The sequence below is a fragment of the Megalopta genalis genome, chromosome 7, assembly GCF_051020955.1.
Source record: "Megalopta genalis isolate 19385.01 chromosome 7, iyMegGena1_principal, whole genome shotgun sequence".
NCBI lineage: Eukaryota > Metazoa > Arthropoda > Insecta > Hymenoptera > Halictidae > Megalopta > Megalopta genalis.
In genome coordinates, this window is record NC_135019.1 from 1018962 (window position 1) to 1045520 (window position 26559).

Sequence of the window (26559 nt, forward strand, 5' to 3'; positions counted from 1 at the left end):
CAGTTCGTTTCTCTCGCGAAACGAGTGCATAGCCGCGGTAATTAGTGCGTCCGCGCTTTTATCGGAGCGCGAACAAAGTATCCGAAGAAAAAGAAAGTATCTCAAAGCATTCTCTCGACCACGTTTTCTGGAATCGTGATCATCGTGCGGTGGCCGTCGAGTGAAATACGATTCGAGCGATTTGTTGCCGCGAAGGGGATGATTTGCGGGGGAATCGAAGGGGAAAGTCGCGGACATTTCGCGACACCGTGCCGAGTCACGTCACGTCGCGTCACGTCGCGAGCTCTCGAAACGAACGATGGACGCGTTGCGCCGCGGGAAAAGCGACGATCGACCGACCGATGGTCAATTAGCGGATAGCAGGATCTCGAGACACGCGACTACCGTCATGCAAATTCGCGGCAGAGAGCGTCGCGTCGCGTCGCGTCGCGGTCTTCGCGGTCTCGGAGTCGCCGATGCTCGTCCAGAAGAGCGATCTACAAGAAATTTTCGCGGGACGATAGACAGCCCGGCCAAACGAAAAATAAAACGGGAAGAGACAGTCGCGTAGTTGCGTTGTCGAGAAATTGATTAGGTCATCCCCGCGGCAACCGGTGGGCAAACACGAATGAAATGGAGCGAGCCACCCCTGTGGCTTCGTTTCGAGGGCTCAGTTGCTTGACCGATTTCCGCCCGGTTTCCGGCCGCGACTTGTCGTCGACGCCGATCACAAGTCCACGAGGGTGTCGGATTGCGCCCCATCGATTGCTCTTCGACTCCGAATGCCGAACGTTTAGACGCGAATCGAACAGCGCCTCGGCGAGCGCTCAACGGCGAACGTGATTCTTCGCGGCTGTTTCCGCTTTACAAATGAAATCGTTCCTCGCGACCGCTCTGTGCGGCTTCCTCCTGCTTCGGGCCGGGTTTCCGGTTCACGGGAAAGACGACAGCATCGCCACCGACAAGGAATCCACCGGCGGAAGTAGGCCTGTCAACCTCTGTAAGTGTCTCGCGCTGACTTTCTTCCTCGTTGCTTTCGAGACAGACGCAGGGTGGTCCGACGAGAGACCCGGCTGCTTCTTCGACGAGCGTTGCAAGCCTGACGCCGCGCTCTCGTCGAAACACCCTGTCTAAATACCGCTCGCGATCGATGCACCAATTATCTAACGTCCGCTCTTTAGTCATCGTGAACGACGAGAAGAACACCGTGGCCAACAAGAGCATCCTAGCCGGGCTGAAGACGCTCAAGGAGAAGTTCCCGGAGTACGTCGGCAAGGTCTGGTCGGTTCAGATCAACGGGACCAACGTGAACGACACTCTGGACCACATCTGCGACGCCTGGGACTCCGCGGTGGACGACGGGGAGGACCTCCGAGTCCCGGACGTGATTCTGGACACGACCATGGCGGGTCTGATGGCCAAGATAGCGAACTCGTTCACGGCCGCGATGGGGGTCCCCACTCTGTCCGCGCAGTACGGTCAGGAGGGAGACTTGATCTACTGGAGGAACTTGAACGAGGATCAAGCGGAGTACTTGATCCAGGTGATGCCTCCGGCGGACCTGATCCCGGAGGCGGTGAAGCAGCTGGCCCTTAGGTTGACGATCACGAACGCCGCGATCCTCTACGACGGGAACTTCGTGATGGACCACAAGTACAAGAGCCTGTTGCTGAACGTGCCGACCAGGCACGTGATCCACGAGGTGACCAGACGGGAGGCGGACGTGCGGACGCAGCTGTCGAAGCTGAGGGACTTGGACATCGTTAATTACTTCGTCCTGAGCGACGCCAGCACCATGAACGTCGTTCTGGAGGCGGCCGAGTCTTTGAACTTCACCGGCAAGAAGTACGGCTGGTTCTTGCTGACCCCGGAGAGCGACGTCGAGCCGATGTGCAGCTGCAAGAACATCACGGTGCTCTTCATGCGCCCGGAGTTCCGGGACCGGAAGGAGCAGATCGCCGAAGTTGATTTGCCGAAGCCGCTCGTCTCGTCCGCTTTCTACTACGATCTCGTTCAGCTGGCGGTCAAAGCGATGAAGCTGGCGGTGGACGACGGCGACTGGCCCAAGCTGCCCAAGCACATCACCTGCGATCGGTACAACAACACCAACACGCCCGAGAGGAAGTTCGACTTCCTGGCGAAGCTCGAGGCCGCCTACGCGGACACGACGCCCACTTACGCCGGCATCCATTGGGGAACCAAGAACGGCAAGCATCATGCCAAGTTCGAGATGTCCATTCACCTGGTGAACATCGAGGACGGAGAGGTTTTGCCGATGATCGATAGCGGATCCTGGAATGTCAGCCTCTCGATGCCCTTGCAGGTAAGTCGAGGGACGAGGGAGGACGCGATAAGAGAATTGTCCAAGCGTGTAAACCTCGTACAACACGGTACAGTAATGTCTCCCTAATTGACGCTGAGATTGTTCACAAATATAGAGAATTTGGGAAGAAGAGATGCGATTATTCGAGCCTGGCGGTTCGTTTTCATGGTTGCGAATTGTCAAGAAATATAAAAACGAGCTGCAAGGCTCGAATAATCGTATCTCCTCTTCCCAAACTGTCCATTTGCCTGCGCAATCTGAGCGCTAAGGGTTAATGTAACCCTAATTTAATAAATTTCTTCCTCGTCGCTGCTCGGTGCGATCAAACGAGAACGTCGTTTTCGGTCGAACGACGTCACCTTCGCTTTCTGAACCGGGGGAAATTAAATCAATAATTAATCAATCGGTCGCTTCGCTTTTGTTGGAAAGAAACCGGCGATATCGCGCGATCCAGGGACGAAATAGCCACGGTTCGTGCACACGAGTCGAAGAATTGAAAAATGTCAGAGTATCGACGACTCGGCCCGGCGATTCGTTTAATTCCCCGGGAATGGTACTTTAGTATTTATTGCGCACGAAGACGACCGACGGGGAGGCCTGTGCGTGACATTATCGCAACGGGAAATTGGGTCGGTCTATTGATCTACGAAAAAATGGTGGTTTTGAGTCACGCGAGGACGGCGGGTCTCGATAATCGAATGTCACGGCTGGAGCGCGTTTCGAAATTCGTTGTTGAAAAATTTGCCCGACAAAAATCCGCCGCGGCTCCGTTTTTCCGCGCCGCAATCTGCGTACGATCGACGTCGCGCGGACGGGAACGGATCTCAGGGTTAGATCAAAATTTTCCGATCGTTTCATGCTTGAAACACGTACATTCGGAACAACCGTGAATATTTCTGCGAAAGAAGCTTCTTCGTTGAATTTCTCGCGTTTCCGTTTGCCCATAGAGAAACGATTCGCCGCTTGGAATAATCGGAGGGAAAATTACAGCTGCGATAATTCCTTGACCGTGACCCTTGACCGGCCCGGTGACCGTGTCCTTGACACGCGGCTTCACCACATTTATTTACACCTTTTACCGTTACCGATAACGAAGCGCGCCGATGAAGATAACACATGCAACTTCGTTTGTTTATCGGGTGCACGCCGCAGCGAAAGCCCGCGGGCACGTAAACGTGCTCCGGCATTCGCGGCCGTTGTTTCGCGGAATTCTCTAACACCTGACACACGTAGAATTTACTGCGAGGATCTCTGGGTGCTCGCGAGCCGGAGACCCGAGCGAAGGGAATCCGCGAAGTCGACTCGGCGCGCTCTTTAAACGCGCAGTTATCGTCGGCCATCAAATTTCTGCCCCTATAATACCACCCGACAGCTTCTATTACATCCTGTAAGTAGCAATATTCTGCCGCAATGTAACACGCAATATCGAGCGTCGTATCCATCATATTTTCTATGAAATGGTATCTGGTTAGACTGCGGACCTTACGCCTTTCTGACAATAGCAAGCGCGATCGTAAACGGTAAAGATGTCGGAAGGATTTAACACCAAAGCTGCCGAATTCTAAATGTAACTGACGTACGTTATTGTTTTCTAACGACGGAAGGATTGTATTTGTATAGAATTTTTGTCAGTTTTATAACGATTTATGTCCGGATCAAGAAAATTCAGTCATTAACTTTATATATATATATATATATATATATATATATATATATATATATATATATATATATATATATCTTCCCAAGTCGTCCATTTTTGTGCGCAATCCGAGCGCGAATTAGGGAGAAATTACTGTACCCTCGTTTCTTCGTGACAAAAATCTCAATTCGAAATACAGTTCGAAACTATAAAAACGCACCGCAAGGTTCGAATAATCATGTCTCTTCTTCCTGAATTGTCCATTTTTGTGTACAATCTCAGTGCGAATTAGGGAATCGGATACTCGGATTAGAGAAATTGCTGTAATAGAAATTGCCAGTGCAAAAAATCCTCCCGAATTATCTCTCAGCCTATAAACAAAAATAAACAATTTGGGAAGAGGCGATACGATTATTCGAGCCTCGCTTTTATAGTTGTTGACAATCGGTAACTATAAAAACGAGCCGCGAGGCTCGAATAATCGTATCTCTTCTTCCTAAATTGTCCATTTTTGTGCGCAATTTCAGCGCGAATTAGGGAGAAATTACTGTAATAGAAATTGCCAGTGCAGTAAATCCTCCCGAATTATCTCTCAGCTATTATAAACAAAAATAAACAATTTGGGAAGAGGCGATACGATTATTAGAGCCTCGCTTTTATAATTGTTGACAATCGGTAACTATACAAACGAGCCGCGAGGCTCGAACGATCGTATCTCCTCTTCCCGAATTGTCCTTTCTCGGTGTGCAATCTGAACGCGAATTAGGGAGAAATTACTGTACTCGAAAACGAAGGAAAGATTTACGTAGCCACTGTTCCCGGCGATCGGAACAAACAATTTTTATTCCGCGCGAAAATCCGCAGTCTACCGACGATCCCCATAGACCCGAAAGCCTCTCCGAAGCTGTCATAGTTCTCGCGAGACGAGATCCGTCGGCCCTGGCCGCTGCAGGGATCGAGAAGCGATCGAGAAGATCGAACTAATATCCTGATTCTGCGAAGATTACGAACGAGAGGGTGATGAACGCGACCGCGGTGAAGAGCTACAGGGTGGTCACGGTGATCTACCCTCCCTTCGTGATGTTCGACAAGCAGAAGAACGAGTACTACGGCTTCTGTATCGACTTGCTGAACGAGATCAAGGAGATGGTGGGGTTCCATTACGAGATCCGCGAGACGGAGGACGGGTTGTTCGGTAACCTGAACCAGGACAACAGTTGGAGCGGCATGATGAAGGAGCTGATCACGAAAAGGGCGGACATAGCGCTGAGCGCTTTGTGGGTGACGGCGGAACGCGAGAGGATCGTCGATTTTACGGTGCCGTTCTACGATCTGGTCGGCCTGTCCATCATGATGCTGAAGACGAAGACGACCACGTCGCTCTTCAAGTTCCTCACCGTGCTCGAGAGCGAGGTCTGGTTCTGCATACTGGCAGCCTACCTGTTCACCAGCGTGCTGCTCTGGATGTTCGACAGGTGGTCGCCGTACAGCTACCAGAACAACCGCGAGAAGTACAGGAACGACGACGAGAAGAGGGAGTTCAACCTGAGGGAGTGCTTCTGGTTTTGCATGACCTCCCTGACGCCTCAGGGCGGCGGAGAAGCGCCGAAGAACCTGTCCGGCAGGCTCGTGGCCGCGACGTGGTGGCTCTTCGGGTTCATCATAATCGCCTCCTACACCGCGAATCTGGCCGCGTTCCTCACGGTTTCGAGGCTCGAGATACCGATCGAGACGCTGGAGGATCTCAGCAAACAGTACAAGATCCAGTACGCGCCGACCATAAACTCGTCGGCTTATATCTATTTCAAAAGGATGGCCAACATCGAATTGAAGTTTTACGAGTAAGTCTCCGATTCGATCGGAGCGAGCTTCGGTATTATATTATATTTATTGTATACGCGGTATTATATTGATATTATTATATTATATTTGGCATATTTTCATAATTAACCTTTTAGGTACGGCTGAATTCTGCGCGAGGCTATTTCTCTGGACGGCAGAGTCTGACGTGTACTGTACAGAGTCTGATACTGTATATACAGGGTGTCCCAAAAATGACTCGCAATCCGAAAGTGGCGGATTGCTCAGGCCATTTGAAGCAACTCTTTCCTTTACAAAAATGTTCTCCGAGGCACCGTTAACGAGTTATCAACGAAAAACAGTGACCAATGAGAGGCGAGCTCGGCTAGCGCGAGGCGATCGAGCCAATGGGCGGAACTGGGCTTCGCGCGCTGGTTGGCTGGGCCGCCTCGCGTCAGCCGTACTCGATTCTTATTGGTCACTGTTTTTCGTTAATAACTCGTTAACGCTGCCTCGGAGAACATTTTTGTAAAGGAAGAAGTTGCTTCGAATGATCCGAGGTACCCGCCATTTCCGGATTGCGAGACATATTTGGGACACCCTGTAGACTGTTGTAAATCGATGCGAAGACAAAAGAAGTGTGAAACAATGCATACGAAGACGATTATTTGATTCAAACGATGAGCGAGTGAGCTACTAGAGCAAGCCACTGTAGTGGCGCGTCGTGCCTAAAAGGTTAATACTGAGCTAAACGATTTGAATATTTTTTAAACGATAGAGGGACTCGTCTACTAGTCGATGACTGAAATGCTTTTCTCTTAATTTCCTTCGCTTGACGCGTTAACGCGTCGATCGCATGCCGATAAGATTTAGCGCGATTGTCCATGTAGAATCTGGAGGGAGATGAGCCTGAACGACAGCCTGTCCGACCTGGACAGAGCGAATCTGGCGGTTTGGGACTACCCGGTCAGCGACAAATACACGAAGATGTTGCAAGCGATGGAGGAAGCCGGTTTCCCGGCCTCCGTAGAGGAGGCATTGCAGCGCGTTCGACGTCAGAATTCGAACAACGAGTTCGCTTACATAGAGGACTCGACGATCATTAAGTACCTCACCATGACGAACTGCGATCTGATCCAAGTGGGCGAGGATTTCTCGAGGAAACCGTTCGCGATCGCTGTTCAGCAGGGATCGCCGTTGAAAGATCAGTTCAACAACGCGTACGTAAATAGTTCTCGATACAGCCGATACACCACCAGTGGTGCAACCTCGGAACGCAAACAGTCGCTCGGGGATTTGCTCGATTTTTCCGTCGAGGCATTCGACGATTCACGGTTCCTCGCGTTTTCTACATCCTCGGGCTTTCCGAAAGCTGGCCCTATCGGTTTCCGCCTCGGCGAGCTTTCGAATGCCTGTACGCGGCTCCGCCGAAAAGCAGTTTTTTTCACCAACGACGAATCAACGTTCGTTAACCGTTCGACTAAAATTCCATTCGAAAGCGACCGCGTGGTAGCCCGACACGGTCCGTCGAACAGCTTACGACCGTCGCGATCGCGACGCGATCCAAACGTCGCGTCCGACGGACCTAAAACGATAGACCCTTCGCGAATAAATCACGGCACGAGAATATCCGTCGCTTTCACCGACACTTTTTCGTACGCCTCCAACCTCGAGACGAACACCTTTTTGAAACGCAATGACTTTTCTCAGACCGGACTGGAAGACTTGAATTTTTTTAGACCACAGAGATTACGACTGAAATTACAGCTTTTTGTTTAATTTTATTCTCACTCGGATCGACGAGAAAAGTAATAAACTCTCTTCTTGAAGTTTTTCATCCGAGCCTGTAATGAAAATTTAATAAAATTTAATAACTCGTTAACGGTGCCTCGGAGAAAATTGTTGTAAAGAAAAAAGTTGCTTCGAATGACCCGAGGAACCCGCCACTTTCGGATTGAAAGACATTTTTCGGACACCCTATATATTGATTATCAACAACTCAAATAATCGCATCTCCTCTTCCCAAATCGTTAATTACGAAGAATTGACTGTGTTCGGCACACGAGTATGCACTTATTCGACGCAACAAATGCTAATCTTCGGCCGTCTATTCGTTTCAGGATTCTGCAACTGCTGAACAAGAGGAAGCTGGAGAAGCTGAAGGACAAGTGGTGGAAGAAGAACCCGGCGAGGAAGGACTGCGACGCGGAGAACAGCCAAAGCGACGGGATCAGCATCCACAATATCGGAGGCGTGTTCGTGGTCATATTTCTCGGGATTATCTTCGCCTGCCTAACGCTGATCTTCGAATACTGGTACTATCGACGTCGCGCGAAGATCACTAAGATCGATCGGATCAGCCCGCCCAAGGGCAAAGTCACGAAAGTGAAACCGCTTAGGTTCCAATTACAGCCTCCGCCCGCGCACGGCTTCCAGGCCGCGCAGTTCCGAGCCAGATTCTAAAGAGATCTCTATACCGTTTCGCAAAACAATGTGTACATAACTTTGTATTTCCCTGAGTTCGCCAACCTCCGGAACTATGATTATTGGATTAAAAAATATTGAATAAAATGGGCGAAACGATCGTGTTACGAAGATGAGAATTGTAATGGACACATTTTGGGATGATACGGTGGATCGATTGCGCATCGTTTTTGAAACTTCTTGTTGGCAGAAGTTTTGTTTCGTTGGCAAAATATTGTCTCCGATTTTCTCGAGTTTATTAGACCCGACAGCATCGAAACTATCTCTACCGACAGAACGACTGACGCTCAGATTGTGCAGAAAAATGGACAATTTGGGAAGAGGAGATACGATTGTTTGAGCTTCGCGGTTCATTTTTATAGTTACGAATTGTCAACAATTGTAAAAGCGAGACTAATAAATCGCATTCCCTCTTCACAAATTGTCCATTTTTGTTTATAAGCTGAGGGACAATTCGGGAGGATTTACTGCACTGGCAATTTCTCCCTAATTCGCGCTGAGATTATACAAGTTTAATTCAATAAAAATTAATACAGTAATGTCTCTCTAATTGATTGCCCAGATTGTCCACAAAACTGGACAATTTGGGAAGAGGAGATGCGATTATTCGAGCCTTTTGGCTCGTTTTTATAGTTATAAATTGTCAACAATTGTAAAAATGAGCCGCAAGGCTCGGATAATCGTATCTCCTCTTCCCAAATTGTCCATTTTTGTGGACAATCTGAGCGTCAATTAGAGAGACATTACTGTATTATGACCTCTGTAATGAACGTCGATGTTTCGCTCTATCGCCTTCCTCAAGATTAAATTGTGCAATCTCGATATTTGGAAAGGAAATCGGATCTAATAGAATTTCGACTATTTTTCGGGGATTTCTGCCGATAAGAATGGCGGATCGATGATCTCTATAAGCGTCTATGTTCCAGTAGCTCTGTGTTCTCGTAAAAAATTGTTGCACCCTTAAAGAGATTTTCCGGAGTTTATTGGAATTACAGGCCAGGAACCATTCTGGACGGATTTTCATGGGCTCTGGAGTGTGAGAATGAGACGGAAGACATAATTTGGGTGAAACAACACATCGACGAAGAGTCAGCGTTTGCAATGCCTTTATTTGGTTACTCCCTTCGCGTACATGATTTCGCGCAGAGAACACATACTCCGATTTGTTCTTTCTATCCTCTGGCTTTCGTTCCGTCGCTTTGTTGGACACGGTCCGTTCGTCGTTTCCGTGAACGACCCCTGTTTGAAACGTGACTCCGTCGTCAACATCCTCGCAACACGCCTTAGCATACATATTCATCCTGGTTCTTTTTATTTCTCGTTTGAAAGGCATTTTTCGTTCTCTAATAACGTTCCTCGTTCACGCCCCCATCCCGAGGCGAGGGCGTGCGCCACTTTCTCATTCTCTCTCTCTCTCTCTCCCCCTCTCCGGACTACACGTTTCCCCCCTCACTCTCCCTTTTTTATTTATTTAGTTTTTGTTCTTTTAATTTTGTTTTTTTCGTTATAATTCCGTTTTTCCTTTTTCTTCACGTGTACGTTTCTCTTTCTCCCTCGTTCTCTCGCTCGCTCTCTTTCTCTCTCTCTCTCTCTCGCTCGCTCGCAATCTCATTCTCTCTTTCAGTTATCCGATATATTTCCTCTGAGGGAGCACAGGAAAAGCATTGGATTACTGGGGACCGTTGATTTCCTTCGAAACACGGGATTCCGATGGACAAGGGGGTGGAAATGGGGGGGATGGTTAGGGCGTTAAATCTTCTAGGGAGAGTTAAATTATAATTAGGGGGAAGATACGATTAAGATAATCCATTAATAATTACGAAAAAAAAACAACAAGAAAATAGAACAGTACTTCGACGATCGCTTCTTTTTTTTTTACGGTTCAATTATCGTGCGGCACTTTATCGTCGTTTTTAAATTAGTTTCTACTTTTCTCTGCTTCATCCGTTCTCCGTTCTCTCGTAAGTACATACTCTGTGTCCTCGAATCTGCTCTCGCTCGCTCTCCGTTAGTTTCATTTTCCCGAGAGGAGTTTTTGTTTTTTCTTTCTTTTTTTTTCCTTAGCTACCGACGTTTCCTCCCTCTCCGCGTTCTCCTCTCGTTTCTTGTTCCATTAGAAATTTGCAACGCGTCCAATGAGACTCGCACGGAGCGTCTGCGCGCGTCGGATGAGAAACAGAAAAAAGGAAAACTCTCTGCTCGTTTTCTCTCTACTATACATTTCTATCAGAAAAATCAGCGCACTAATTTTTTTTGCGTTTGTCTCTTTTTCTTTCGCCGTTTTCTCTCTTTCTTTCTTTCTCTCTCTCTCTCTCTCTCACTCGCTCCCTTTCACTCATGCTCTCTAGCTCTCAGTTTTTCTCTCGCGCGTTCACTCGCTCCCCCTCGAAAGTTCACGTAAAAGTATTCAACAAGCTACAAAAAAAACGAAATCTTGTGGACTACGTTCTCTCGATACAATTCACCTTTTTTTTTCGTTTTGAATTTTCTCTTTCGTCGGCGGGCGTGCGGCACACACGCGCTCGCGCACTCGCTCCATTCGTGTGATTTTTTTTAATTTTTTGTTTAAACACTGGCGTAACATATACACTGTACGTTTTTTTTTTTATACTTTGTTCCATTTCATTTTTTTTCCTTTACTTGTCAAAGTGTTAATGATAATTATCTAAATGAACGTTTAATATTTCCCTCTTTTCCTCTCGTCTCGCTATCTCGTTTATTTATTTATGTTTTTTTTTCGTATTCTTTCCACTCGCTTGTTTCGCTCGACGACAACCGGGGGATACTTCTTTTTTTTTGTCGTTTATTTATTTATTATTACTATTATTTATTATTTATTATTTTATTTATTATTAATAGCGCCGTCTTGGATACATGCATAACAAATTCCACATGCCAAGAGGCCCCCCCCTCTGTGTCGTGTTCACGTTCTAAACGGTTTGTCCGTCTCTCTTCGCCATCTTTTTTTTTCGGGGAAAAAAAACATGTACATAGCTAAACCTCGGATATTTCCAGTCGTCGTTTCAGTTATATTCTTTCAACGTTATTATTCTCGTTTGTTCGCTGTACTCTGTTTACGATCTTTCTTTTTTTTTAGCTCGTGTCATTAGTACGTGAGTGTGTGTGTGTTATTAGTTCTTTCGTTTTTATATTAAGCAGCTCGTTATCTATCCGGCTCATAAGGTCAACGGACGCAAAGTCGTCAGAGGCTGGCATCCGAAGCTGCTACTGTGCCTTCTACCGAAAAAAACACATTAAACACGTTAAACGATTTCGTTGTAATCACGGCTCCTGGCTAAGTACTCGGACCGTATACGCGCTACAAACGCTATAATGCTATTATAAATCGCTAAGTCGCGATATCCCGAGGAAACCGGACGTCTCGCAGTTCATCGCAAAGCCAATGAAGAATCTCTTCTACGCTCGTTATATGCGGTCTTCGGAGGACGATACTTTTAATTTCGCAACGTGTCGCTACATGCCACGCTATCGATTACGCATACGTATACATATACATATATGTTACGTACGTGTACACAGGGTGTCCGAACGTTCATGATCCAACCAGGAACGATTCCCCGCGAAGGAGCAAGTTAGAAATACAGAACGAACCGTCGCGATCCGTCGAGCGAGTAAAACACGATGGTCGGCGACGGTCGTATCAATTTAGTAAAAATCGATTAATTTAACGCTGTATTTTTATCTTACTTTTTCACCACCTCCCTTGATCGTGCCATAAACATCCGAGACATCCTGTTCCATACTTCTCGTCCTTCATGTTACAATAGAAGCATGAACTTCAAGATCGGAAGTACTCCGTGAAAAGAAAATCGATTTGTTTCTCGGCCGTCTAAAAATTGACGCGAACAAACGTCGAACGAAAACTCAATCTTTCGTTTCTGCTCGAGCACGAAAATCAATTTACTGTTCAAGGTCGCAGATCGTGTCCCCGCTTTGTCCACCGTGTCGTCGAATTTTCTCTATCGCCGGCGGAACGCGCGCCGGTTATCTTCCAATCTCGTAACCGAAACGTTACGGTCAGCACGACGATTGCTCGAGAACATCGCGTAAACGACCTTGAAGAGTCACTTGAACTCGGTTCCTGGCGAACCAAAGGTATCCGCTTCCGAACCTTCGCGTATTAAACCTAAACGTTAACGCCGTTTACCCGGCGAGCCGGTAAACACCGCTGAGATTCACGCTTTTACTGTGACACACAACGGCAAACATAACAAAAAAATAGGGGAAAAAAATAGAAGCATACTTTCGAAATTTCTACGACGTCCTAACGATTAACAAACATAAATTTTGCTTCGGTTCCAATTGGCCAATCGGTCTTTGGTCTAGTAAATACGCTCCGTATTTGCGACGAGCGTTGCTCCCTCTCGAGTTCGCTCGAGGGAGCAACGTTTAAACGATCGTGAACCTAAAAACGCATAGTTTCCCAACCGCTCCTAATTCACAGCCCTTTTTTTCTTTTTCGAATTTTCAAGTCCGGCGATCAACGCTCTACCTACCGGGAGCCAATTGAAGCTAGCTTCTCACATTACTCGAGACCAATCGATTAAAAAAGCTTAGATCAGTTATCTTTCGAGAACCGCTCGGTAACTGCTGGTAGGTAAAGGGTTACGTAGATAAAGAGAAACTGAAAAATTTGAACGCCCGTGTCCATACTTTTGCATTGAGAAACTATGGTTCCCGCGGAAAAATGGGAACACGGCGCGGTCCAGAGCGTGTACAAATTAAAGAAAGAATAAAATAAAATGGTAGAAAAAAAAGAAAGAACAAAAGAAAACATAGGAAGCTGCGAAGAACCGTGTATAGTTCTCTTTTAGTTGATTACCTTTTCCTATCATTGTGCAGAGGTACGTTAGATCGTACCCAGCCCAGTTGACCCAATGCATAGCAATCTTTCTCGACTTTCTCCTCTTCGCGAATAACAGTATCTTCCACTCCGACCGGAGTATAATGGAAATGATCCTGTTCGGAGAGAATTCTGCGTTTGACCGGAGATCGAATGGGCTCGGTTTGAACGCACTTGTCACACTGACGCACCCTGAATTTCAACGTTAGATTCGACGATACCGGAGGAATCGGCGAGTCGCCCTCCCGGTACTCCATGTACGGGCTCTCACCGCCGGGAAGGTACAACAAGTTTCCTGAATCGGAACGGCGGTACGCGACTCGCTCTAGGGTATTGTTTACAGGAAACGTAGTCCCATCGGCCCACTGACCGTCATCCTTTATCGGACGAAAGTGTGTGCGAGCGGAAGTGAGCAAGTCCTCGTCCGGCTCTGGCAGGCTGTTGTTCACCTTCAGATTTGAACGAGATTCTTTGCGTGTTCCTATGGGTGTTTTACGGGGTGCGACTGGAAAGAAGCAGCTACCTGTCTGAGGACTGCGGCCTAGGGCAGTCAAATTGCTGCCGAGCCCTTTCCAGTACCAAGACCCATCCATAGCTGAGTCGGACCAGTTTACGTTACTCTCTGAAATGTTAGAATATCACAGTATGTTTACTCTCGACACGGTCCACACGTCGGTGCAATGGTCAGCGACTAAACTTAAGAACACACGATAAACGAAAACGATAATGAAAGAGAAACATTCGTAGCACGACACAGATATAGCGATCTACGTCTAAACTTAGTGCGCATACCATTTACTTACATTTCCGAACGATCTCCTATCCGTTAGATATATACTTAAGTCAATATTACTATATCGTGATGCTCATAAATTGTGGAAACTGGTCCGGGATACCAACCTGATTTATTCTTGTTACTACATTCGTCCGCGTAATCCTCGATGCTGATCAAATCGATGTCCCATGGAATGAGCGGCGAGTCGTCAACAATTGATTCCTGGTACGGTGTGTCAGTAGCGTAACCATTGTCCGAGGTGGATAAAGTAAAGATTGTCTCGGTAGTGTCTGTCGGCCAAAGAGGTCCTGAAGGAATAGAGAGAGTGGGAGCCGCCCATATAGAAGCCGTGTCTTGTGCATTGCCTGGTCCTGAATCCCATAGTGCTTCCAAGCTCTCGTTAAACTTCGCTTGCAACTGTGCCAATCTCAATTGATCCAGCTCTAATTCTCGCTCTTTTTCACGTTCGCGCTCCATTGATTTGACAAATCCGAAGCTATCTTTTTCCTCTGATCTCCGTGACTCGATACTCTAAATCAGAACGCACGATTGTCATCGTTTGTTTTTTTACCCGCTACACATATACGGAAGACACGAAACAAATACAAAATCTACTCTATAAACACTTACAATGGACATTTTAGTTTTCTTATTGCGAGATTTATTATTGTTCTTGTTATTATTATAGCTAACTCCGTTGATTTTATTGTTACTGTTGTTGTTGTTGTTGTTTGTGGTAATATTGTTGTTGTTGTTGTTGTTTCCTAAATTTCTCTCCTTTCTCTGAGAGACTTTCTTTAGAGTTGCCGGTTGCAAAGCAGGAAATGCTGCATAGTATCTAAGAGCCCTATCGCGAGGTGTTAGCGACTCTAAGCTTGTCTTGTTTTCGTCATCAGATTTCTTGGATTCGTCCTCTTTCTCGCTTGAGCCGCCACCTTCCAAATCTCGTAGTTTCATACATAATTCATCGACCAGTGTTTCAACTCCACATTTCTGTAATTGACATCGAATCGATTAGAACAACGGTAGATCTTTGTAGAAAGTTGCACACGAAAACGGCGACAAAGGTGGTTAATTGTGCTCACATTATCGGCAGCACTTGTTAGACATTGCACAACAGCACGTCTCTGTTCTCTGTCTCCCTGCGTTGGCAGCTTGGCTTTGGGTCGGGCACGTATGCGACGTCCTCCGTTCCTCCCTGTACCCACAGCTTCTTCTGGAGGACTTAGGGCCGAGTCGGGGCGGCGCAGCAGGCTGAGCACAAACCGCGAGTACGCAATTGGGTCTATTCCCAATTCGTCCAGGCGCGTCTCTAGCCACTGACGCAACTCCTCCTCGGCCCTTGTGCCGAACACTTCACCTCCTCCAGGGGACGCCGCTATCCCGACCAGATGCAGTGCCGGGTTCCTCATTTCCTCTTATTAAAGTTCCTCCTAGACCCAAAAACTTTCACAGACTCTACTACCTCCAGGGTGATCATCTTCTCTCCTAAAAAGGACAAATCGATTCAAATACGATTGAAAGTTATCGATCATCGATTAGGAAAAGCAAGAACCGGACTTACCTATTTATATAATAGAGTTACTGTATTATATTATTGTCCTTTAATGTTTCAATTTTACGGAATCCACCACCTTGACATTTATTTACTTGATAAATGTTATATTATTTTCTTCCTCTTGGTTACTTGTAATTTCTTGAGTTTAATTACATAGCCCACAATTAGTGGTAGTATTCCTTGAAATTTTGGTTACGTCGATTAAAAATTATTTGGTTCTTGTGCACAGGTGGTGGATATTTTGTAGTAATGAGGCTGGCAGGTCTTAGCGAAGGATAACAAGTTTAGTTTCCTTCCCATTTTGACGCTGAAATTCCAGAATTTTTTCCGATTATAAAATAGTACAATAAAGATATCACGAATACAGAAAAAAAACACTCTGAAAAACAACTTGAAAATCTAAAATTCATAAACAAATTAATCGTGTAAAACTTTTATTTGTTGTTATGCAACGATACACGGATATTAGTTGCAATTCGTTAATAACAATGTATTAGTAGACGCAAAGTGAAAGTTGAAGACATAAACAAAACATAGTACGGATAAACAAAGCTAGAAGTGAATTATTAATTCCTTAAATGGTTGCATTTAGTATCTGATGATAACATCGGATGTTGTCAAATACGCACAGCAGTGGTATGTAAATGTACAGCGAAATGAGTCATAGATATTTCAGCTGACTACTTAGGGATTGACTTGTGACTAATGTCATTTTCAGATAACACGTTGGGTTAATCGCGAACCTATCTTTATTCATCGGGGTAACATTAAACCGCCGTGTTACGAAACGTCATCGAAAATGAGGCTTCGTGACAACGGTGTTTCATCATAGATGCAAAATCAATTTTGCAATTCAAAATCGAATTCTGCCCTTCGGGAGGCGCGAAAAGTTCGATCGACCTGTGCGTTTCGCGATTTTCGAACGTCCGCGAACGTCAAGCGACACAGCGCGTGTTCGCGGAGGCTCGGAGTCGGTCGTAAATTTTTTGCGCACAATATAAGACGCAGTTGGAAACGTGCGTTTACGTTAGAGGCTGTTAAGTCACGTTGCACGAATCGTGGATCTAAAAACACATATTCCACGTCGTGGCTTGGGAGACGAGTTTTAGGGGCATCGCATTCAATTACGTTAGGACAAGATCGGCAGTGTGAAACGTTCGTGCACCGTTATCAAATGCTGTCAAAGCCGCTTATCGGCAGATTATATACGCGGCCGCGGAAACGATCAAACGCGAAGGGCACCAAAAGTTTTGTGGTTTTTCGCGAGGATCATCGGCCAGCTTTGACCGCTGGGTAGATGTCTCTCGGGCTGGTGCACGAAAACAAACTGCAATTTCGAACGCATTCTGCCGCACCAAGGCTGTCTATCTATATGGATTGTTGGCAGACGCATCGCTCTCGAGCAATGCAAATAACCTTGCTCGATTGCGCTATGCGTTTCGTCTGAGTCATAAGCATTCGCGTCGAAAACGTCTGACCGTGTGACGTTACGAAACAGAAACAAGCCGAGACTCGCACGGGTTGCGGGCTGTCAGCACGCGACATCGAAGGCAATCGCGTTTCTCGGCCGAATAAACGAAATTATTCGAATTTTGACGTACCTGCATGCCTCGAGAGATGATTTTCACCCCGGCCTCTTCTACACACCCCACTCACAGAAAAACATGGCGGCTACTGAAGCTTTGGTGCCCCTCCCCCTTTCGTTGCTGCCAATTGGTCGGTTCTTGCACAAGATTCGAGATGCGTTCCTAAAATCGTTCCTCTCAACACCGCTCTGTGCCATAGACTAAATATCCTGTTAGAAAAAACATTAGAATTTAGGAATGAAATGTTTCAAACGACTTGTAATATTAATTTTAATCCATTCTTTGCGTAATTGGCTACGCTGGATGCTTTTATAATTTTCAAGGAATAAATTCATCGCATCGCGAGAAGAGAGCATTTCAAGGTTATCAAGTATCCCATCTTCTCGGTGTCTTTACCGTTCATGTTCACTGTTTACTCTACTTTCGCGCTCAGTTGGTTATAGAAAAAATCAGAAAATCGCACTTCTTTGCGAGGTATTCATAATTTTGGCGATGAAAACGAAGCAAAAATTCGCATTATCTCCAATTTTATTTTATTAATATCTTCTCGTCGCATCTACTTCGCTTTCTTTCATATCCACTTGTTTTTGTAACTTTTCTTTTTTCTTGTGCTCTGTTGTCCTCTCCAATGTGTTCTAAGTCTCGTAGTTTTTCTAGCTAGAGTAGAAGCTATGATTTCTACAGTATTAAGAACAGTTCGAATGTATATAGTGAATTAATAATATCAATATATTAATAATAATTCAATTCTGTAATATATAACAGTATTCGAATCCATGTCAGAAGTACTAGAATCAATGTTATCCAGTTGCCATGCCATTGATCCTTCATTTAGTATTTTATTGTGATTAGTGACTTTTCTTTCCTGATTTTTAACCAGGAAAACAACAATTATCTAGGCACTGACATGTGTTACTTGCAGCGAATTTCCTCCCGATTCAGAACATGGACAATTTTCTATACAAGATCTGGCTTGGATAATGACATCTTCGGTAAAATTGTTTGTTATTATGTTATATACTTAATTACTGTTAATTTCATGAGCATTCTTATTTTTGTACAGGTCCAAGCCGTTACAAAAACCAAAATAGTGGATAGAAAAGGCAATATTCCTACAATATATATTAGGGGGACCGGGAAGTTATGTCGTTTGTTTACATTAAATTCAAACAGATAAATATGCGCCGAAACGACATTACTTTCCGGTCCCCCTAATAGAACGCTTATGAAGGGTACAGACATGGTGGTATCAATAAGCAATTGATGTGATAACGTTGAGACAGAACTTACATTAATAATGGTTGTTACAAGACCAATTTTGGATTATGTTATATTTTGCCACCAAGAAAATCTTAGTTGGCCATTTATCGAAGGTAAAAGATTGAAAGAAAAATTTGATGAAATATTTGACAATGCAAATTTGTGTCGCACAACTATTTCTCGACTAGAGAAGATAGAGAAAAGAAAAATGAGAGAGAGATCAGAGAAGACGATTGAAGACTGCAATAGAGAAAGTAGAGGAAATGAAAAACGAATTGGAACCTCTAGCACAGAGGATTAGAAATTTGGGAGAAATAGGTACTGAATATAAAGATTTACAAATTCGAGAAAGTAATTCCTTTAAAACAATAATGAAACTTCTTTCAACGGAGCTTATAAGTTTATAATTGCAATCTCTTTTCAAAAAGCAAGAATGCAGAGTATAACTTATCTCTAAACAGCAAATGGTAAGATTAAAAAAGAATATAAAAGAAGAGTTTGTTAGTTCAGTGGAGGAATTATTGACTGATAGAAATATATGATGGTAAACTGGAGGGAAATGTTGTTACGATAAAAGGAAAGTTCTACATTATCTCTCCACTTGTCCTTCAGCTTGTAAACAAAAACGGACAATTTGGTAAGTGGGGATACGATTATTCGAGCCTTGCGCCTCGTTTTTATAGTTGTTGACAATCGGCACAGACGACTATAACGGAATTGAGAACAAGAAGTCTAATTCCGAAAAAAGATTACAGTTGACCGAAGATATCATGAGTGATATGGTGTATGGAAATGCATTAATGACGCAATAAAACGTAGACGATTGATAGTTTCTAATTACGTGTGATCAATGTAAGTATATAAATGGTCTTAATTACATAAAGCTTGATACACAAATTACAACAAAAACTTTTTTACATCTAGGTATTAAATCAGAGCGCACCATTGGAGAAGCTCGAAGAGGAAGAAGGGAAGAAGAAAGAAAATTGGGAGACACTGGATATGGATAGAAAAATACGTATGGTAAATATTTATTAATAGAAATATCAATCTAAATGTATTGAATGATTGCAATTTTGGATATAATACTTATTAATTAGATACTGTGAAGTGGGAAGTCAAAATTTGGAGATGAACGATGTAAAGAAAGGACTATCATCTGAAGACAAAAGTAGTGAACATTTAACACAGTTGCGAAATAAAGCAGAGAGAAATTCACGCGGAAAATTATATAATGATAGTTTATGTCAGAGGAAAAGATCTACTGAGGAGACCGAGAACAAGGATCACGCTGAAGCTATAGTCTTGAAGAAGAGATATGTTCTTAATATGTAAGACCTATACTCTACCTCATTCAATGCTTGCGGTTAATTAAAACCAGACATTACTTATGAAAAAGGTTTGTAACACACAATCTTGTTTTTTAAAGCAACAGAATTAACGTCCAAGTAATACCTCAAAGTCTAAAATTAAAAAGTACTATTTTATTTCTTTTAGCGCACAGTACTTTTCCCTTTAATTTGTTGTATAATTTCGGAAAATTTTATATGTCTCATAATTACAATAATTTATATACATAAGAAGTGTATGTACTACATTTACATTATTTATAGAGTTCTTGTGAAACTTAAAAAAACAGTATTGCTTTATAATAACCTTAAAAGAATATAAATATGTAATATCCCTATTATTAAACGTTATAAAACAAACATAAATTAATTGTGAGTTTGCATGACAGATGAGGAGCACTTGTCATTCTGAACATCCTCAATTTGATATAGCACTGTGTTAATAACAATCTTATGCTATTGATAAAACAATATAATCAACAATACGGATCGAAGGTTGATTTATCGGATGAAGTAATTCTCCTTTCGTAGTTTCCTAATCGCATTTTTTGATGATACGTTTTATTATGGCTTCTTTGCTGTTTAATTCCAGTTTTTCAAATTAAATAACGATATAATAGTAAAAAAATGTTAACGGATATATTGGCAAATTTTTTAATGGAACGTTGTTACATTGACGAAATAAATTTATTTCTTCTATATATTACAATACATTAATAAACATTTTCTTTTACCACTATTATTTAACTCTTACACCATAGGTTTTAATTTAAATTGTATATAAAATTATAAAAAGAAGCGAAACATTTGAACAGTACATTATTATAAATTATTAAATAATGTGTACAGTTTGTAGGACCTAAAATAATTTTAGAGACCACATTGAATATTATTACAGTTTTACTAAATAATATTGAATCCTGACCTAACCTGTAATTTTGCGGTTCCAGCGCCTACAACCGTACCAGGTCCTCCACCATACTAAGCCCATGTGGGACTGCGAGAATAACCGGCAACCGGCTTAGAATTACGAAGCAGGTAGAGAAACTGCTTCTCCTCTGATTGGTTGACGCTTCACAGCTAAACAGTGTTGCCCTCATATATTAGACAAAAGGAGGGAGTGGCATGCGAGCAAGAGAGTACGACGTCGGCATAACCACAAACGAAACAGGTCACACCGACGACCAATGTCGACCATTTTGTCTCACTTTACTATGTTTGCGATCTCACTCTATTCGCGCAACCGTTTACCTGGTGCTCCATTTGAAACACTTGGTGCGATATTCGACTTGTATTTTTCAACACAAACTGTTTCATTGATTTATTCGATCGATCTGTTCCGAACAAACTATTCCATATATTTATTCGGACAAGCCATTTTATATCTATTTTAAATATTCAAACAAACTATTTCATCTATCTTTTTAGACATTCGAATCATAAATGGGATTTGTTAACATTTTCTTCATGGAATAAACATGCGTCTAATATACAATTTTTCAATTTGTATGCTATGAAGTAACGGTTTCGGGGAAGAAAGTATCCAAACCGGCAATAAAACGCTTAATTATACCTGCGCTTTTTTTAACCTTTTAGGCACGACGCGCCACTATAGTGGTTTGCTCTGTTAGCTCACTCGATCATCGTTTGAACCAAATAATCGTCTTCATACGCATTGTCTCACACTTTTTTTGTCTTCGCATCGATTTACAACAGTCTACAGGGTGTCCCAAAAATGTCTCGCAATCCGGAAATGGCGGGTTCCTCGGATCATTTGAAGCAACTTCTTCCTTTACAAAAATGTTCTCCGAGGCACCGTTAACGAGTTATCAACGAAAAACGGTGACCAATAAGAATCGAGTACGGCTGACGCGAGGCGGCTCAGCCAACCAGCGCGCGAAGCTCAGTTCCGCTCATTGGCTCGGTCGCCTCGCGCCAGCCGAGCTCGCCTCTCATTGGTCACTGTTTTTCGTTAATAACTCGTTAACGGTGCTTCGGAGAAAATTTTTGTAAAGGAAAAAGTTGCTTCAAATGGCCTGAGGAACCCGCCACTTTCGGATTGCGAGACATTTTTGGGACACCCCCTGTATATACAGTATCAGACTCTGTACAGTACACATCAGACTCTGCCGTCCAGAGAAATAACCTCGCGCAGAATTCAGCCGTACCTAAAAGGTTAATAGAAAACGCCGGTGGCTCCATCTCGTATTTATCAAACAGCTATACATCTCCGGGTAATACCATTTTTGTAACGTAATCTGTATGACCAAATACCGATCTGCTGAATCCGTAAAGTCAATAATACACATGCACGGTGCTGTTGCTGAAACTGTAAATCTATCAGTATTTATTATTTTATTATTGAGTGGCGTTTTCACAAGCTGAGGTTCGTCTTTCGACCGCCGACGATGCTGAGATAGATATTCTTCAAATTTTACAACATTGATTGCAACGTAAAGTAACATTTGTACGAACCTTAAGTCTAGGATATTGCATTGTGTATTAACCATAAATTTGTAAATAAGTAAATCAACCTCTATAAAGTGTGTACTTTGTGGTGTTAGGACTAGACAGAAGTGTGTTGTGTAGAAATTTGACTTTTCATAGTTTTGATTGTTTAGAATATGTTTAACAAATCATTCATATATATTTTGACTACAAAATGTTCTACACAATTTGTTATCAATTGATGTTTTCACTAATTTGAATGGCAAATTCAAGAAGGTGCTTGGAATTCATAATTTCATCGAAACATATCTAACCAAGAAGTCTACTGTTTCTTACACGATATTCGTCGGAAGTTTTTATTGTCAAGTGTTATTCGTTACATTATGAATTAATTTAATGACACTTCGATAAGATTAAATGCATTATTTTTTATTCACAGCTTATTTTGACACGAAAATTGATCTGTTATTGGTTTCATATACATACAAATATTTCCATTATTTCAGGGAACTAACAGCAAAGTTCTTCAAGTACATTTTCTTGAAAAAACTATGTAAGTAGAAAGCAGTGTATAACATCTATATGTATATAATGAGTAGTATAAATTTATCCTTTACATATATGTATATTCAACAGATTTGTAATTTTGGTAAAGGAATAGAGAAAGAAGGATTTTAATGGAAAATGAGAGTTACAATAGTTTCTACAAACTTACCTAAATATGTATATTTTGTTTCAGATGCGTGTACCATGAAATATTCAGTTTAGAGTTAAAACTATTATGGTCAATGATAACAGTGGAACTTATCGAATACAAAATTGTATATTAAAAAAGTGGTAAATTTTATAATGATTCAGCCATATTAAAGATATATACAAATAGTCTTATAATCGTTCTACATGCAATTGGCTCTTTTCTTCCATCAGTATTTTTGCCTTGTTATCTACTTTACCGACTGTTTCTTCCTCTTACGTACAAAAATATCCATTTCCAATCTTTTCATTGTTAATCTATTATTTCCTCAATTTCTTATTCTACATTTTCTTTATCGTTCTCTTTCTCTCTTTCAAATTTCTAACGTCATACTTTTTTTGTCTCTCCACTTCTTTTCTTGCAATTTATTTTACCGAACCTTATCCATGCACGTTTACACAAATCGATGTAATGAAATTATACCAACGATTAGAAGAAAAAAAATGTTAATTCATATAGTAGTGACAGTGCTACTGCTGAACTTAAATTATTCTATTCGAGATAAATAAAAAAAAAAGTATTTGCCAGGTGTGGGGTTCGAACCCACGCTCCCTATCGGGAACCAAAGCTTAAATCTGGCGCCTTAGACCGCTCGGCCAACCTGGCTTAGTATCCAGATCGGTTTCATTTTAGTAGAGATGTGGTTGCATTCGATTTCAATATTAATTAAAAGATTTGTATAAAATATTCTAAAGAATACATTCAAATAGTGTAGTTAATAATATTTTCATAATGTATATTAATAAGATATCCGTCATTTGCTATTTATAGTGACGTTGGTACGCGGAACCGACAAATGTGCAAATTCTTTTGCAGTACAGTTTACTACGTCGAAAAATATTAATGACGGAAATAAAAAAGAAAATGATCAAAGTACGACAGAGAATATAACTTAGTATAGATAATATAACTTAAGAATATATATATAGATAATATAACTAATTACTTAATTAAATTACTTAACTTATTACTACTAATTATAGATAATATAACTTAAGAATAGAACTTAAGATTTGTAGAAGTAAACAATTGAATCATATTTTCTCGTTTGCAATTATTTATATGTAATCAGCAATTATACATATTCTTTTAGGGTCTAATGTAGTACTTTCAAAAGTAATACAAAATAGTACATCGCGGAGACATAAAAAATGACTTCTTGCATTTATTATGTTAAGTAATCACTCAAGTATCATAACAGCAGAATAATACCAATTGTTTTTAATTCGATTGAATATACTCGATAATAATATACGAGTTTTTGATCTTTTTGGAAGATCAGCTTCTTTTCCATCGAGAAAAAAGTAATTTAAAATCATTTATGAAGTTCGACTAATTAGTATATCCAAACAATGGAACACTATAACATACAATTATACTATTGGGTCGGCAATTAAGTAATTGCCGATTTGTTCAATGAAATAAAAAATTTTTTTTTACTTGGAACGAAGTTTAATCTGTAATGTATTTTCCATTTTGTTCGACGACCTTTTGCCATCTCTCTGACAACTTGAAAATTCCACGCTCGTAGAAAGTCTGATCCTTTTCGGCCAAAAACTGAGTTAAGTGAGATTTTACAGCGTCATCGTCATTAAAAGTTTTACCACGAAGGGAGTTGTCCAGGGATCGAAATAAGTGGTAATCCGATGGCGCGAGATCAGGGCTATATGGTGGGTGTAACATCAATTTCCAACCAATATCCATCAATTTTTGCCGAGTGGACAAAGACGTGTGCGGCCTAGCATTGTCCTGCTGGAAAATGACACCTTTACGATTGACCAATTCTGCTCGCTTTTCCTTGACCGCTGCATTCAATTTGTCCAGTTGCTAACATTCACGGATAATAAAAAATAACATAATAATAATAATAATAATTTTATAATATAACATTTACGGATATCATAAAAATGGGAGTGAGAGGCATCTATAACTGAAATCGGCAATTACTTAGTTGCCAACCCAATATAACACTATATTCTTACAAAGAGTAATGCGTAAGGAATTTTTTGTTGTTACGAATTTACTGCGTTTAACTCGCGAGGAGTCAACTCGTTTAATCTGGATAAATCTTTTGGTCGCAAGCATTAAATTGATGCAACTCGAATCACGTTGTTTTGAGGTTGTCAAGATCACGTGTCCCTTTAGGAAATAATTACGAAGCTTCGAGTGTCTTATACGTTACGTTTGTGCGGTAAAATGCTTTATTTATCAGATAAGTAGCGAGGCCTGCAGGATGAAGGAAACTCTATAGCTATGAATGAGGATTACCGATAATCAGCAGATGGTAATATTCTTTTACATCGATAGACGCGCGATACGTTATACTCGGAGGGTAGCATTGCCGGGGCTCACAAACAGAATTCAAATGGAGCCAACTCGTCGAAAGAGCAGATCTTATCGCAGCGAACTGTCAAGGGTGCATCACAGGATTGCTCCTATCCCTGCCAAGCCCCGCTGGTTCATCCCCTTTGACGCCCAACTCAAATTCTACCCTGATATCGCTATGACGTTAAGGGCGTGTACGCAGCGGTGCATCAAAATATTATATGTTTTAGCACGATATAATTTGCAGTTATTAAGGAAATAAGATTTTCTTCTTATTTAACATTTGCAGTGTTCACATTTTAATATGGAAATAAGTCTAGAACCGTGCGAGAGAAAATTTGTGAATCAGGATGATAAGATAGCTGTTTTCTCTTTATTTATATTTAATATATTATCTATACGATAGTTTCGAAGAATAAAAACAAACTTAAACGACTATTTGATTATCGCGTAGCTTTTTTTCTCATTAGATTAAATTAATTTGTAATGCATAAAATAATAATAATAATAAAAAAAACTCTTATTGAGATGCAGAGATTTACATAATCTATGTAAAATTAGAGCTCGATGTAATTAAAATACTAATATTTAAAAGTTTTAGATAAGTAAATTATCTTGTTAGAAGTTTTGGAACCGGATTTAGAATCTCAATGTTATCGATACAACGAAATTCTGTACGAAAGATTCGGTTACTGAAAAATTTAACCGATGTTGTCTATTTATCATAAAATCTACAGCTTTATTTTCCTTCGCAGATACCAATCAGATGGAGTGTGGTACACCTCGTGTACTGTTTTATGTGATTGCACGTGCCGAAAGAAAACTAAGCTGACGGCTCGCGGCGGATTGGCGGGTAGCAGGGGCGGGTTGTTTGCAGCGAGGGGCTCCGAACACGTGAGTGAAAAAGCCTATTAGTAAGTATACACTGAAGTGCAAAATCTACTGTTGCGAACCTTGAACAGGATTGCAGTGTGTTCCACAATTTTTTTCACATTATATTATACTTTCAATTCACTCCATTTTGTCAAGGACAACGCGGATAAATTATTTATTGGCTGCACCATTAAAGCGATCTACTATTTGCACAGCGACGTATAAGCGTAATTTACGTTCAACTGATTTTCTCGAGTAGGGGCACTGTAATAAATACTACCGAGGAAACATGTTTTTCGTAAAATACAGAATGTTACAATGAGTGAGCTATTATTTGTACAACAATATGGAACAGTTTCTTACGTTTTTATCTTGTTATATTTAATATTGTTATGTTATCTAAAGGAAAGACACAGTGATGAATATTGTACACATTATTGAGATTACTTACTTATGGTTTCGAGCTATGAAAAATTCTTTTATAAATGCCATTTTTCAGTATTTTACATGATCTTTTCATGTTTTATTTTACACTCGGT

The 26559-nt window shown here is 42.0% G+C and overlaps 3 protein-coding genes, 1 long non-coding RNA gene and 1 other non-coding gene across 11 annotated transcripts in view; 3 read left to right on the forward strand and 2 right to left on the reverse strand.

Moving 5' to 3' along the window:
• Positions 1-35: 35 nt before the first annotated feature.
• Positions 36-8341, forward strand: LOC117218633 (ionotropic receptor 25a). 2 transcript variants are annotated; one of them, XM_033467180.2, is made up of 5 exons: positions 36-979; positions 1161-2302; positions 4947-5785; positions 6635-6964; positions 7865-8341. In XM_033467180.2, exons 1-5 carry the CDS (start codon positions 850-852, stop codon positions 8205-8207), a joined length of 2784 nt encoding a protein of 927 aa, XP_033323071.2. In that variant the 5' UTR covers positions 36-849; the 3' UTR covers positions 8208-8341. The 2 variants fall into 2 exon arrangements, with proteins under 2 accessions (XP_033323071.2, XP_076379815.1); XM_076523700.1 differs by lacking the exons at positions 6635-6964; positions 7865-8341 and adding an exon at positions 5903-6032.
• A 976-nt stretch (positions 8342-9317) lies between these two features.
• Positions 9318-17164, reverse strand: LOC117218634 (uncharacterized). Its single transcript, XM_076523701.1, has 7 exons — positions 17027-17164; positions 15432-15732; positions 14953-15355; positions 14498-14860; positions 13993-14398; positions 13072-13714; positions 9318-11465 (listed from the first exon to the last, which is right to left on the reverse strand). The coding sequence occupies exons 3-7, from the start codon at positions 15277-15279 to the stop codon at positions 11405-11407; spliced, it is 1800 nt and encodes a 599-aa protein (XP_076379816.1). The 5' UTR covers positions 15280-15355; positions 15432-15732; positions 17027-17164; the 3' UTR covers positions 9318-11404.
• Positions 17165-17217: 53 nt separating this feature from the next.
• LOC117218636 (uncharacterized) lies at positions 17218-21192 on the forward strand. 6 transcript variants are annotated; one of them, XR_004489800.2, is made up of 6 exons: positions 17218-17485; positions 17892-18003; positions 18075-19123; positions 19196-19294; positions 19372-19670; positions 20571-21192. XR_004489800.2 is itself a non-coding variant. In XM_076523702.1 (5 exons), exons 4-5 carry the CDS (start codon positions 19403-19405, stop codon positions 20680-20682), a joined length of 312 nt encoding a protein of 103 aa, XP_076379817.1. In that variant the 5' UTR covers positions 17218-18003; positions 18075-19123; positions 19196-19294; positions 19372-19402; the 3' UTR covers positions 20683-21192. The 6 variants fall into 6 exon arrangements, 1 of the variants encoding a protein (XP_076379817.1); XR_004489802.2 differs by having other exon boundaries at positions 17934-18003; XR_004489801.2 differs by having other exon boundaries at positions 17218-17373.
• Positions 21193-22568: 1376 nt separating this feature from the next.
• Positions 22569-26559, forward strand: part of LOC117218637 (uncharacterized) — an 81421-nt gene continuing 77430 nt past the window's right edge. The window contains exons 1-2 of the long non-coding RNA XR_004489803.2: positions 22569-22621; positions 22808-26041. This is a non-coding gene — a long non-coding RNA (uncharacterized LOC117218637). The remainder of the gene's footprint in view (positions 22622-22807; positions 26042-26559) is intronic.
• TRNAL-UAA (transfer RNA leucine (anticodon UAA)) lies at positions 23345-23428 on the reverse strand. The gene has a single exon. It is a non-coding gene; the product is annotated as a tRNA-Leu (tRNA).